Raw genomic sequence first — 14,948 nt, forward strand, 5'->3', positions numbered from 1 at the left:
TTTTTTTCTTCATTTTTTAAGGTCATAATTGATGAATCGGCTGCAAACATCTGGAGAAAAAACACACAAACAAATGCCGAACATAAAAAAACAGGCAAAAATGTATAAAATAAACTGGAACAAACAGGCAGAAAACAAACACCATAAACTAGACAAAAAAGGTGCAAATGCAATAATGAATCGGGCCTAAAGTGTGCATGAAACTATACATGGGCTAAGATGTAAATACTGAAAACATAAATAATGGCAGAAACCTTTGGCATCCTATCATATTCAATAGGTCCAGAGGGTGCTACTGGTGTCTGTTATATGACTTGTGAGCCACTTTTGGTATTTTTGTTGTTGTAATATAAAAGAACAAAGCATGTAAAAGCACAGATGTGAACACAGCCCAAGCAGCTTAGCAGCCAGGCATTCTGATAGTCTGGCACTTAGAACCTTCAGAAGGTGAAACTAATACAGCATTAGTCATTGTTGTGAATATGGCTCCTGATGATGGTGATCCACTCCATACCGACTTGTGCTAATTAGTTACCCACAATTCTTTGCATCAGCAGCAACTCTCAATCTGTGTGGATTAGTCTCACGGCACAGGTAGGAGAAAGGGAATATGCAGGGAGACAGACTTACAGAGGTTGTGTGTGCGCAAAGTTCGGCTAATGCCACTAAAAGCATTACATTTTTGGTGTCATTATAGTTAATGCATCATTATCACAGGAAGCTGAGATATGGGGAGATGTTTGACACACTGTAGATGTGCTTTTGTTGCCCTTGTGCGCGGATGAGACATAGAGGTATCACTTTGGTCATTGTTGCTTTAGTTTCTTGTACTAGTCAAATATGGATTTTTTTGATAACCCTTGAGGAAAGCCCATTTTGATATTAAAGTGATAGCTATTGCCAGTCTGTAGTGTGAGGATTTCATCAAACATCTATTCATGGTTCAGACTGGAGGTGAATAGTGACTTTTTCCATGACCGTCATTCTCGGCCACTGCAAGATCACAGAGTAATGCAAGTGAATGGGGTTGCATTGTGACCCCACTACGGTACCATGACAAACAAGTTGCAAATGGATGAGACAAACTGAATTTTTTTTTGCAATTTGCTTGTTGAGGTCACAATGTAAGTCAGTTCACCAGCAGTACCCTATGTAATAGTAGCTGCAATCACACCTGAATCTTTCCTGAATTAAGGCTTGAGGGCACCTGCACACATAGGACCCTCATACACGATCGCATTTGTGCCTGTTCTTGGTCTAGTTTTTGGTATTTTAAGCCTGTTTTTTTTATTTGCGCCAAATTCTTCTTTTAATTTGCTCCTTTTTTTAAGTCATCATCTTTTTATGTGTTCTCCTGTGGTTTCTTTTTTTAAATGTACACTATTGTGAGTTTGGTTTTGCTTCCCAGATGCTTGCTGACATTTTTGCCAAATGTACTTCAATTCCTTCACTGGAGTGACTTTTGTACTCCTGTATTTTTTTGCTTAAATGTTAAGAGTTGCATGTCATATTTTTTAATGGAAAATGAAACTTTTTCTCAAAAAAAAGGATAAAGACAAAAATTAAAATCTTATTTAATATTGTGCAAAGAAATGCATGAATCAAGTGTGCCACCTTTAAAGAATTTGGGCAAAAAATGTCAATGAATAATTCAGGACAAAAAAAGTCACTAAAAAAGCCAATGATTATGCATTGTATTTTTCCCCCCTTTTGGGATCTGTGTGCAGAAAGTCTGCAGCGTGTTGCAGTACCAGCTAAGAAGTAGTAGGTGGTAATTTACTTTGCGAAAACAGACCCATGGAGCAGACTTTAATACTGTGCCAGTTTTTGGTGCAATGTACAGTATGTTAGGAAATCCATAACAGAAGATCTGCAACAAATTCCATGAGTGTGTATATGCAACTGAAAATCCTCAGCAAATCTGCTGTATTGTGGGTGCAAAACTGCTGACCCCACTAGATAGGAGAGGTGGCGGCATTAATGACACAGTACTGCATGTATCCTGAAGTGTTGCAATCCTATGAATTTGCTTTTAAATGACAACAGTAGAATCCAACAAGGAGCACAGTTCAGCTGTCTCAATGCTTACTGTAGAGAGCCAAAGGGCGCTTCAGTGTTACGGACCGTCCAGTGGGCGCTTGTGGTATGAGCGCACCAGCTTACTAAAGCTGGATATGTTAGAGGAATGAGGAGATACACACAGAAATGCTTAAAACTGATTGTCTGCAAGTGAACTTCGCCATCTGCTGACCAAAGATGAAAGAAAAGAGAAAGTGGAGAGAATTACACTAGTATGAACTGAAGAGCGAAGTACTCGTCCCCTGAGGGAAATAATAGAGGAGGCACCAGGTCAGCTGACAGCTATGGCACAGTTAATGATTATAAAAAGGCAGAGAATGGGAGGAGTTGGCGCTTGGACCTGTAGCAGGATGAACATGTGGGGAGCAGAGTTGGCTTATAGCCGCCATTCTGAGAGACGCAAGTTGGGACTTCAAAGTTGTGTGAGTAAGGCAGAAATGAGGGTGGCGACTGGACTGCAAAAGAAGGACCATCATGTGACCTGCAACCCCTGATGTAAACATACGGTACGGAGGGGATTGGGGGCCATGCTTCATGAAAAGGAGGGAGTGGCCAAGTGTGTCTGGTGTGCCAAGAGACTTATCGATACAGGACTTGTGGCCTACCGGTGAGTAACATAGACTCTTGTTGTGGCCTATATGGCGCTTCATATTGCTTATTGTTGGAATATGTTTGGTGCAACAACTCCATTCCTGTCTGAGTGTTTAGTTGCTAGATTTGTACGCTGTTTATAAAGTTAGAACTACAAAAAAAAACTCCCAGAGGCTCACACAGGGAGAGCATGTGACTTTATTTCCTGTTTTCCTGTGTCAGTCTGGGTATGGAAGATGAAGCAGCCTGCTGCAGATGCTGCACAGGTAGATACACAATTGATTTATTCCTGATCTGTTAAGCTTATCATAAATTGTTCCTGAATAAAGAAGTTCTGCTGTCACACGCTTGGAAAGTATCCTGAATAATCCGCTGCCAACAGGTTATGGGCCCAGAGTGACGCAAAAGCAGCACAGAGCAACAAAGAAGATTTCCACTAGCAGCAATCCTGTCAAGTTCTCAGTACTATGCCTCACTAACCAGAACTACCAGTCCTGGAAATTCAAGGTGATTTTGTGGAAATTCCACAAAATATTGATTTCCGGACTTTTCCTGAGTTAAAACATTAGTATTGTTGTTTCTAAATGATTATGAACTTGTTTTCTATGCATTATTTGAGGTCTGCAAGAACTGCATTTTTTGTTATTTTGAACATTTCTTATTTTCTGAAAATAAATACAAAATTTAGTGCTTGGAAATTTGAAGACATGTTGTCAGTAGTTTATAGAATAAAAGAGCAATTTACATTGTACTCAAAAATATCCCTATAAAAAGAAAAATTAGACAAACTGAAAATTTTGCAGTGGTTTTTAATTTTTGCCAGAGCTGTGTATGTGTGTGTGTATATATATATATATATATATATATATATATATATATATATATATTTAGGCCACTTTCATCAATTTGAGAGTCCAGACTCCCTGTGTCGTTAATATTGGCACCACAGGAGTGATGGTCCACGATTCCATATCAGTTGGGATCTGATGAGGAACCCAGCGTTGGTAATGGCGGGATGTTACTTGCCAGACTGCATATTTCCTTATAACCGACCCCTACTTGAGGCCTAGAGATCTAAGCAGACAAAATAGACATCCGTGAGCTCCTGGATGAGTAATGTATAGACATCCCAATGCTATGCCTATTTATCCAGATGATAATGGTTATTGTTTTTGTTCCAGCAATCCAGGGTTCAGTCTGGCAGGAGTTCTTGTGCTATGATAAGCTGGTCTGTAACCACCAAGGTTTAGTCTGAACCCAGGAGGAGCGGTGAAGGAACAGTCCTGGGATATTATGCACATGCAAGGTTATTGTTGGTCTGCCACGGTCCTCATTAGTTGGTGGCAGTGGCTATCGCCATACTTTTGCTGGGCAATAAGAGGTGTTTAAGGTCTATTCTATGGCTGCAGTGGTTTTAAGTATAATCTAACAATCACTCCGGTTCATTATTGGTGTTGGGGAAACAGGGGAGTGTGTCGCTGTCTCCTTTTCTGCTATATAATTTATCACATTTATACTGAATATTTGGGATTATAGGCATATATCAGACACTCACTACGGTGGTTTATCTTTGCAGATTTATTTAGTTGTCTATATTTCTTCTAATCCTACAGATCATTTTGATATCTAGCCTGGTTCTTGGCTGGGACTTTGGTCCTTTGGGGCTTCCATACCCACCCTGGAGCAAATTCTTTGGTATTACTCCTGGTGTTCTGTCCGGAGGGATTTACTGGAAAAAGGGAATTAGATTTACTAGTAATTCGGTTTCCAGGAGTCCCTCAGGACAGCCCCCTTATTTTCCTTCCTTATGTTTATCTTTGGACTTGCATGGTAACGGTCATCCCGCGGGTCATTCATTTGTCAGGTTGTCATGACTTGGGATCGAGCTGGAGCTGTTAAAGTGGTTCTTACTTATGAGTTTCTAGTGGGTCTCATAGACCATTTGCATCCATCCTTCGGTGGTACTTGGAAAAATACTGGAGGATGGAGGTGGAGGTCTTTTAACCTCTCTGTGATCCTGTCCCGTTATAGGTCAAGGAAGGACTACCTCCTGGTGTCCTGTCCTGAGGCACTCCTGGAAACCTAATTCCCTTTTTTAATTCATATTAACGTGTTCTTATTGTGCCATAATTTACGGTATGCCCACCGTTCATTTTTACCTTGATCTCCAATCTTTCCAAAATTTCTTGGGTCTATTACATATCAAATTCTAACATCTGTTTGTTTAGGCCACCTAATATTTGCCATTGGGTGACCGTCAAGATTCTCCCATTCTAATTACATTGTCCTGCAGGATATCACTCATTGAAGTCCATAGATCATAAATAAGGTGAAAGCTTCTCCAGCGAGCAAGTGTGTATAACAGAATTGTCCATACAATGGACTGATAACTGTCATGCTCTGCTACTTCCAGATGGAAGGAAAAAGAGAACCGTTCAAGACCAAGGACAACAATAAAATTGTCTGCAAGAGAGAAGACAAAAAGTGGGGTTTGTATAATTCAGGAGAGGCCCAGACCAAGAGAGAAGACTGCAAGAAGGAAGACAAGAAGGTGAGGACATGAAAATGTCACAATCATTCATGGTTTCAGGGCTAACTATTGCCCTATTTTGGTTTACAGTGGAACCTGTCACTCGCCATTCATTTGTAATTTATTACCTGGTGTAAATGCCGCTGTCCTCCTGAATTTGGCATTGTTTTTCTTTTCTACCAAAGCCTCTCTGTTCCTGAGATTTGGCCTCCTCTATGTAAATCTTGTCATTTAAGCCAAATGGGCACAGCCCACAACTCTTTATATGGTCATCATCTTGAGAACCACGCCCACTTGGTTTAAAAGATGAGTCTTGCATACAGGAAAGAGAAGACCATATCTCAGGAATGCAGAGGTGCAGGAACAAAACAAAAACACTGGATTCAAGAGAAAAATGGCAATTTGCATCAGGTAAAAGATAAGACATATCTATGTTAAGTGACAGGTCCTCTTTTACCTCCACTGATAGGACCATATCGATTTGTAGATCTTGGAAGGGCAGCACCACTATTGAAGACTTGAGTATATTTGATGAAATCAGAAGTCTGGTTACTGATATGTACTCTGATCTTGATTCCATAGAAGAAAAGCCTCTTTCCATGTCCCAAGTCGTCGATCATCGACAAAGTTGTGACTTCAGTGGTCAACTCGATATCTGAGAAAGGTGAGAAGTCCTATGATATGTTGAGCAATATCTGGATCATAATGATCTATAATATATGGGATAGGCAGAATAATATAATCCGTTCTAGATCAGGCCATTCTGGATCTCTGTGTCTGATATGCCTAATCCTGAAGGATCTCCTGACTTCTCCAGCTGATCCAGAAGTCACAGATCGCCAGACCCTGGTGGCCGTCAGCTCTTCAGGCTTCATTCTGAATGACTCTTGGAGAGAAGACCTTTCCCAGATCATGCTGAAGCTCGATATGCACACTGAGCAAGAATACGCCCTGGATATCTTCTACAGTATGCTGGTGAGTAAACCTACAATGTGTTTAAATGCAAAAGTCCATCAACTACATCTAACTTTCTCTTTTTTATTGCTTATAGAAGCAGCAATCCAAGCACGTCCTCCAAGCAGTGGACATCCCCAAGGCTGTGACCACGGAAATGAGAACAATGCTGGTGGACTGGGTGGTCCAAGTTCATGTATGTACCTTATGTTATGCCAACACCATCACTAAACTGTCCTTTAAATGTTCCGAATTTATATCCATAGGAATATCTGTGCCTACAAGACGAGACGCTTTATCTGTCCGTGTTCTTAATGAATTCCTACATGAGAGTTCACAAAATCCGCACACCTCTTCTCCAGTTACTCGCTGCCAGCTGCCTCTACATTGCCTGCAAGATGGAGGAGAGACTTATCCCTGAGGTCAGATGACATTTTATACATGTTTTCATTGAAGCAAGTTCTGCATGTGCCCTTATTCTCTAACCCACATTGTACACTAAACCTCGAGAGCAGATCTTGCCTACAGAACGGAATGGCAGGCCACAAATGAATTGGTGACTATATAAGAGGCGTGACTCCACGATTTTGGGAAACCACATTAGATGAAAGTTGTTGCTCTAGGTTTATCCTGGAGATCGTGTGTTGGGGGACTGGGGTAATGTAGAAGGAGTCCACCATTCTCTTTTTTTAATCCTGTGTTCTCTGAGACATCCATTGCTCCATTGCCACACATGTCTGGCGGCTTATCGCCTGGAGAGCAAAATCATCGGTCAGAAAATCCTCTTTCAAGTGTCCCTTTACACAGTAGACTGACGTCTGAACGCATAGCTTTTGGTGAGTTCGGCCAACATTAGTCTAATGTGTACGGACAGTCAGTTAAGCTGACAATACACATGAGATGTATACTAGCCAAACCTAATGACCATTTGTATGGGAACTTCCCAACTATTGCCTGGGCTAGATGTGGGGAGAGATATGGATCTGGCAATGGCTTCCATCCTAATTACTAACACATACACATGCTACCGAGCTAAATGGCAATGTATTCAGGTGTAGGGATTTGTATTGAGGTGCGTAGGAGGAAACAGGAGGCCCGTTCTCTTGAAAGTCCATGTGAGTTTATTTGCTTCATAAACCACCAAAACACCAACAAAAGGTAAACAGACTTTACATCAGGCAGACAAAATCTCAATGACCATAGCGGAGCTCTGTTCCCTCAGGCCTGTGGGCACACAGGCTGTGCAATGTCCAGCATGCAGGCTCGGTCTGGAGCCACACACACAGGAGGCCTTCTCCCTCTCTGCATACAGACCACTCTGACAGACTCCCAAACACTCACTGCCATGTGTCAAACACACAGGCTCCATCTTGGATGTTCAGCTACATCCCCTGGGGTGGGGTATGTAGGTGACTGGACCCACCTGGAAGCCTTCCAATGTATAGTAAACCTCAGCAATAGATCTGTTGAGCCAAGCCAAGCCCAAGCTTCCATCACGGCCACGTATCTCTGTGATAATTACTTATCATTAACAACATAGGCAGTCGCCGTACCACAAAGGGGATGAGGTAAGATGGCATTTGGCTGACCGTTCTCTGTGTATGGGTACCTCAAGGTCCATGTAGGATTATGGTGCACATAACAAAAGGGAATGGACAACATGAGCTAATTTTCCTTTATTCGAAGGCATCGAAGCAGTAGCACACTTCGCCTCTACTACATGTACATCTATAAGTGTGCGTTCATCAGCTGATTTTTCTTTTTTTGGCTTTTGATATCCATTTATCTATTTCTTACAGCCGGCGGAGCTTTGCTTCATGATGGAAGATGCCTTCAGCAAGAAAGAGCTTCTGAAAATGGAGAAGAAGGTTCTCTACCGCCTGAGCTTTGAGCTACATTACATACAACCCCTGCATTTCCTGCGCCTCCTCTCAGTTACTGGAAAGTGTTCTGAAAATGTAGGTATAGACGTCAACCTTAGCACCAAGTAAGCATGCTAATACAAGCATAGGATGTAAGGTTCACAAAATGCACGTCGATGCATGTCGATTCACCACTACCCACCACCCCACTAGACATGAATGTATGGGTGAAGGATAGAAAAATATTCAGAATTGAGAGTCCTCAGTGGTTGATACCTTTCCTGTAGGTGAAGGATAGACACTCAAGTCTATTTATTTATCTTGGTAGGACCAAAATATCCTAGTATAGGATATAGCATCTTCCTGCACAGTCATCCCATTGAGGGGATAAGACAAGCGGTGGACACTGTGTCGGACTTAACCGCAAACCTTTTAGGATGGGGTGCCTATAGCCTACTTACCTAGTTCAATCCCACAGGCCAGGTTATTCTCCTTTAACCCTTATGGGCTACTCACTCCAAAAGTATTATTCCCCTATCAATACACCATACACATAAGTTGCTACACTGAAGAAGGTCATAGTGACCGAAACGTTTGTATGTATAAACCTTACTACTTTACATGGACTGCATTAAAGTCTTCTCTTCGGCATTTGATGTGTGCCAAGTTTACTATACCAGTCAGCACTGTTTGGGAACCTACTTGTGCACCATCTAACAGTTGTGCTTACGTTTACTCACATCCATTGAGGGCATAGACCTCCCCCATAATATACTCCTTATGCTCTTGCGCTGTTAGATTAGGGCTATGTTCACATTTCCATCATGGCTTCTATGCCGATCGGAAGCTGTCACATTGTGCAATTTATAATTATGTACCTAATTTTGATGGTATGGGTAGCGCCAATCTTGCCATCAGATGTGTGAGTACTGATGACGAAGGCCTCCGAAAAGCAAATGTGAACATAGCCTCAAATCTAATATATAAAGCTCAAAGTATGTATGTATGCATGTATGTGTGTATGTCCGGGATAGGCATCCGCACCGTCGCAGCTACAGCCATAAAATTTGGCACAGTCACACGTCTGGATCCCGAGAGCGTCCTAAGCTATGTTGTGAGGCGAAATTTTAACCCTGCGCGTTCCAATTTACCAAACAATTTTGCCCCTATCTACATACTGGGGAAAAAGTGTGTGTGTGTCAAGCCCCGCCCCTCATTATGATGTCATAATGCCCATATTTGCATAATGGGGAAACAGTCTGTGCGTATCAAGCCCTGCCCCTCATTATGATGTCATAATGCCCATATTTGCATAATGGGGAAACAGTCTGTGCGTATCAAGCCCCGCCCCTCATTATGATGTCATAATGGTTGCCATGGCGACGCTGATGTCATAATAGATTGCAAGCCCCGCCGCTGATTATGATGTCGTAATGGTTGACTATGGGATGGAGGATGTGTGATGGGTATATGGGCACTGGACTATGGGATGGTGGGTATGTATGATGTGTATATGGGCACGGGACTGTATGATGGGTATATGGGCATGGGACTGAGATGAAGGATGTGTGATGGGTATATGGGCACGGGACTATGGGATGGCTGATATGTATGATGGGTATATGGGCACGGGACTATGGGATGGAGGATATGTATGATGGGTATATGGGCATGGTGCTATGGGATGGAGGATATGTATGATGGGTATATGGGCATGGTGCTATGGGATGGAGGATATGTATGATGGGTATATGGGCACGGGACTATGGGATAGAGGATATGTATGATGGGTATATGGGATGGAGGATGTGTGATGGGTATATGGGCATGGGACTATGGGATGGAGGATGTGTGATGGGTATATGGGCACTCGACTATGGGATGCAGGATATGTATGATGGGTATATGGGCACGGGCCTATGGGATGGAGGATATATATGATGGGTATATGGGCACGGGCCTATGGGATGGTGGATATGTATGATGGGTATATGGGCACGGGACTATGGGATGGAGGATAATTATAATTTGTTATAACTAACCACAGTTAGTTACTATGCCCAGGCAGCGCCGGGCTCTTCAGCTAGTTTACTATACAAATAGAAGGTCAATATCATCGTAATCCTTTTCATTAATTCATCTGAGCAAAGGTACAGGTTGTCTTTTTTGCTTTCAAGGTAACTGTCTTCATGAATATTCTAGATTAAAGGGTATTACACCACTTAGAATATACGGTGTGTATATGTGTGTTTGTATATGTTTGATATATATATATATATATATATATATATATATATATATATACATACACCGCTCTGGCAAAAATTAAGAGACCACTGCACAGTGTTATAAAAATCAGCTTCTCTACATATGTGACAGCCATGCATGTATTTGGGGCAAAATAAATCATTTTTGTAATTCTGTTTCATTACAAATGTTGCACCGTTTTGCTTTTCCAAGCTCTTTGTTTTCATGCACTTTGTGGCCATAAATCAGCTGAGTGGAGCTCCGAAAAAGACACATAAGTTATAAACTCCCCCTCAGAACGTGATAGTGGACAGACTGACGGATTCTCAGTTAAATAATTTTGCAGCCTGCAATGGACAGTGCAACACACACCGTGTCGGACTGGCCCAGGTGAATACCGGTGCTTTCCCCTGTGGACCCTTGGCAGGCAGGCCCCCAAGCAGGATGTAGAGAGGGCCCGCTGGTTTCAACTGAATATGTGTCCGAGGACATAAATTCAGTTGAAATGTATTTCTGCTTTGCAATAATTAATGAGGCGGATGACTTGAGTGCACCCGTCGCACGCGGCACCTGACTGGGCCATCACACGCGGCGCCAGTACACTGACCCTATATACATAGCTCCTGTATAAAATGTCACTGGTGCTCACTGTATTACCTGTATACTGACAGTATATACAGAGCTCCTGTTTGTAATGTCACCGGTGATCACTGTACTGCCTGTACACTATATACAGAGCTCCTGCGTATGTCACTGGTGTTCACTGTATTACCTATACACTGATACTGTATACAGAGTTCCTGTGTATAATGTCACTGGTGATCATTGTATTACCTGTACACCATATACAGAGTTACTATAGCTAATATCTCTGGTGATCACTGTATTAACTGCACATTATAAACTATACTGCTCAAAAAATAAAGGGAACACTTAAACAACAAAATGTAACTCCAAGTCAGTCACACTTCTGTGAAATCAACACTGATTGTGATTCAATTTCTCCTGCTGTTGTGCCAATGGAATAAACAGGTAGAAATGATAGGAAGATAGAAATGATAGGTCACTAACATCCATGTGTCTGCTCAGTATGAGTGTCTAGTGTTCCCTTTATTTTTTCTAGCAGTATATATACAGAGCTATTGTGTATAATGTCACTGTATTACCTGCACACTAACACTACACTGTACACCTTACACTCCTGTATATAATGTCACTGGTGGTAATAACAGTGTTGTTAGTATTGTGGTTTTTATTCATGATTAGTATTGTAATATTTGGTCACTATCTGATGGTAATATTTGGTCTTGTCAGGGTGTGGCTGTATTTCTCCCTTGCATGTAGTATTATTCGGTAACTATGTGGTCTGGTCACGGTATGGTGGTATTTCTCCCTTGTATGTGCTATTATTATAACTTGTTTTAACCAAAGAAGCACTTTCATGCAAACTACCTTACTGGTACATCCCAGGTATGGTGGTGCATAGTAGATGTGCAGGACCTGCTTGTCTTTTACAGTCAATGCTCCACTATAGCGGGGTCAACTGCTTACAGATATTTGCATATAGCTGTAGGGTGGGCCTCTAGATATCATTCCCCCTGTGGGTCTCAGACATCCCTGTTCAACCCTGAACTCACTCGGGCTACAGAAGGCAAACGGTGCAAAAATTTTTATGAAACACAAGTGCAAAAAAAAAAGAATTCCACTCTAATTATATTCATATATAAATTAGAACATTGACTCCAAACATGGGAAAACTCCTTTAAAGGGAAACTGTCACCTCATTTTTTGAGTATCATCTGCCGACACTGCCATCAGGGGCTTATCTACAGCATTCTGTAATGCTGTAGATAAGCCCCCGATGTAACCTGAAAGATAAGAAAAATGAGTTATATTATACTCACCTAGGGGCGGTCCTGATCCAGTTTTGGTCCGATGGGTGTCGCGGTCCAGTCCGGCACCTCCCATCTTCTAACGGTGATGTCCTCTTCTTCGCTTCCCGTCGTGACTCCTGCGTAGGTGCACTCTGCTCTGCCCTGTTGAGGGCAGGTAAAGTACGCCGGAGCTGGAGCCGCGACAGGAAGCAAAGAGGACGTCACCACTACAAGATGGGAGGCGCCAGACCGAAATCACCAATCGGACCAAGACCGGACCGTGCCCCCCCCCCCCGGTGAGTATAATATAACTAGTTTTTCTCATCTGTCAGGTTACATCGGGGGCTTATCTACAGCATTACAGATTGACAGATTCCCTTTAAATGTCATCACCCTGTATTAATATAATGTGCTTGTCCCCCCCTTCCTCCAGGTTGAGTATCTGGCAATGTACTTTATGGAGCTGACTCTAATGGAGGCTGATGGAGCTATGATTGAACCGGCTCTTTTGGCAAGTAGCGCATTGTCATTGGCACAGATGATATCACGGGAATCTGGAACCTGGAATCCAGAACAGATGGGAAAAGTACCGCTCTACTCGTATAGGTACACACCAGCTCTAGTGTTAAGATACTTAATGAGGTTGTACAGTTTGGTAAAAAGCCAATTGGTTGAAATGTCCATCGGTTGTACGTAGTATTGCTGCTCATTATCGTTAATGTGTTTGAGTTGTGGATGAGTTTGTTGCTGGTTTTGGAAGAAATGCTTTATATACTCTTAAATCCTATAAATCCCCCTTAAAATCCTACATATTCTCTTAAAGTTGGCTTGTGTCTTCTATCGTTTCAGTGATGCAGATTTAAGCTATACTCAACAACTTATGGGAAAATTCGCCCTCCGTGCCAACTCCAATTGCAAATCCATTTGGCAGAAATTTTCCCGTCCTCAGAGACATGGAGTGAGCACAGGACCTGCCATGGCCAATTCCAAACACCTGGCCCACTGTATGGGGCTGTTATAGCCCAATTCCTTCTGTGTCTACTGGGATGGTATTGGGAATTTCCTAAAGTCCTAAAAATTGGGGCCATCGATGTCCGCAAATGAAATAAAGAAAAATCTGTGCTATGATTAAAGTTATGGGACAACACTGAAGAAACTGAGAAAAAAAGAGAACATACATTACATTATCAGATCCCAATATAAGAAAATACTTTGAGATGTAGAATATAGAAAAGAAGTTGATGTTTTAAATGTATTAATTTCTAGATTTCCTATGTGTAACGAATGTACGGTATTTTAGATGAGTGTGGTGAGAGTGTTTATTTTTAAGGAAAAAAAAGAAACGTGTGTCTGTAGCTATTAATATAATGTATGTACAGTATATAAATCCTACAAAATCGATCCCAAAAATAAGCTATAAACGGCATGTGTTTAATAAAGAGAATAATTTTATGTATGTATTATGTCTCACAGAATATATTTTGTACATTTACCGCTTTAGTAAGTTGTTTAGGCGGAGGTTGGAGCAGCGTGTGCCCTCGGTGATAGGGGCGCAACCAACAAGTGTCTTTGCCTTGGCCAAGTTATTTAGATTTTAGATAGAGAACAAGGGGAGCTAAATGTATCCTAGGGAAAAGTCTTGCTATATTTCTGGTTCATTATTCAATCCCCATACACATTACTGTTTTCAGGTCTTGTCGACTTTGGTCTAATGAGTATGTGAGTCTCATAATTCTTCCCTGACAAATTACATGGGAGAGGGAAGGACATAGCATGTTGATTTCCAATGACTGATCCCTTATTTTTTTATGGAGATAAGACGCTGCCAGACCTACCTGGAGGAGGACCAAAGAGCTTGGAGGAAGAGGAGGCAGACAGAAGGGCATGGAGGAAGAGGAGGCGGGCAGAAGGGCGTGGTGGAGGAAGAGGAGGCGGGCAGAAGGGCGTGGTGGAGGAAGAGGAGGCGGGCAGAAGGGCGTGGTGGAGGAAGAGGAGGCGGGCAGAAGGGCGTGGTGGAGGAAGAGGAGGCGGGCAGAAGGGCGTGGTGGAGGAAGAGGAGGCGGGCAGAAGGGCGTGGTGGAGGAAGAGGAGGCGGGCAGAAGGGCGTGGTGGAGGAAGAGGAGGCGGGCAGAAGGGCGTGGTGGAGGAAGAGGAGGCGGGCAGAAGGGCGTGGTGGAGGAAGAGGAGGCGGGCAGAAGGGCGTGGTGGAGGAAGAGGAGGCGGGCAGAAGGGCGTGGTGGAGGAAGAGGAGGCGGGCAGAAGGGCGTGGTGGAGGAAGAGGAGGCGGGCAGAAGGGCGTGGTGGAGGAAGAGGAGGCGGGCAGAAGGGCGTGGTGGAGGAAGAGGAGGCGGGCAGAAGGGCGTGGTGGAGGAAGAGGAGGCGGGCAGAAGGGCGTGGTGGAGGAAGAGGAGGCGGGCAGAAGGGCGTGGTGGAGGAAGAGGAGGCGGGCAGAAGGGCGTGGTGGAGGAAGAGGAGGCGGGCAGAAGGGCGTGGTGAAGGACAGAGGAGGCGGGCAGAAGGGCGTGGTGGAGGACAGAGGAGGCGGGCAGAAGGGCGTGGTGGAGGAAGAGGAGGCGGGCAGAAGGGCGTGGTGGAGGAAGAGGAGGCGGGCAGAAGGGCGTGGTGGAGGAAGAGGAGGCGGGCAGAAGGGCGTGGTGGAGGAAGAGGAGGCGGGCAGAAGGGCGTGGTGGAGGAAGAGGAGGCGGGCAGAAGGGCGTGGTGAAGGACAGAGGAGGCGGGCAGAAGGGCGTGGTAAAGGACAGAGGAGACGGGCAGAAGGGCGAGGTAAAGGACAGAGGAGACGGGCAGAAG

The 14,948-nt window shown here is 43.5% G+C and overlaps 1 protein-coding gene across 5 annotated transcripts; it reads left to right on the forward strand.

The window, feature by feature from the left end:
• Nucleotides 1–437: 437 nt before the first annotated feature.
• On the forward strand, nucleotides 438–13,597 carry CCNP (cyclin P). Of its 5 annotated transcripts, none has more exons than XM_073549312.1 (10): nucleotides 464–594; nucleotides 3,852–3,976; nucleotides 5,084–5,221; nucleotides 5,783–5,864; nucleotides 6,018–6,175; nucleotides 6,252–6,350; nucleotides 6,421–6,576; nucleotides 7,954–8,112; nucleotides 12,571–12,743; nucleotides 12,987–13,597. In XM_073549312.1, the coding sequence occupies exons 3-10, from the start codon at nucleotides 5,084–5,086 to the stop codon at nucleotides 13,156–13,158; spliced, it is 1,137 nt and encodes a 378-aa protein (XP_073405413.1). In that variant the 5' UTR covers nucleotides 464–594; nucleotides 3,852–3,976; the 3' UTR covers nucleotides 13,159–13,597. The 5 variants fall into 5 exon arrangements, with proteins under 5 accessions (XP_073405412.1, XP_073405413.1, XP_073405416.1 ...); XM_073549313.1 differs by lacking the exon at nucleotides 464–594 and adding an exon at nucleotides 1,856–2,686; XM_073549311.1 differs by lacking the exon at nucleotides 3,852–3,976 and having other exon boundaries at nucleotides 438–594.
• The last annotated feature ends 1,351 nt before the right edge of the window (nucleotides 13,598–14,948 follow it).

This window comes from Dendrobates tinctorius, unplaced genomic scaffold, assembly GCF_039654945.1.
Source record: "Dendrobates tinctorius isolate UK_male_01 unplaced genomic scaffold, ASM3965494v1 ptg000158l, whole genome shotgun sequence".
NCBI classification, from domain to species: domain Eukaryota; kingdom Metazoa; phylum Chordata; class Amphibia; order Anura; family Dendrobatidae; genus Dendrobates; species Dendrobates tinctorius.

What these genes read in the sequence shown, in the direction of transcription:
- CCNP (XM_073549311.1), top strand. Translation starts at nt 5,084, where the DNA reads ATGGAAGGAAAAAGAGAACCGTTCAAGACCAAGGACAACAATAAAATT. An exon ending in ATATCTTCTACAGTATGCTG is followed by an intron (nt 6,176 to 6,251) that starts GTGAGTAAACCT and finishes TATTGCTTATAG; the next exon opens with AAGCAGCAATCCAAGCACGT. An exon ending in AGGAGAGACTTATCCCTGAG is followed by an intron (nt 6,577 to 7,953) that starts GTCAGATGACAT and finishes TATTTCTTACAG; the next exon opens with CCGGCGGAGCTTTGCTTCAT.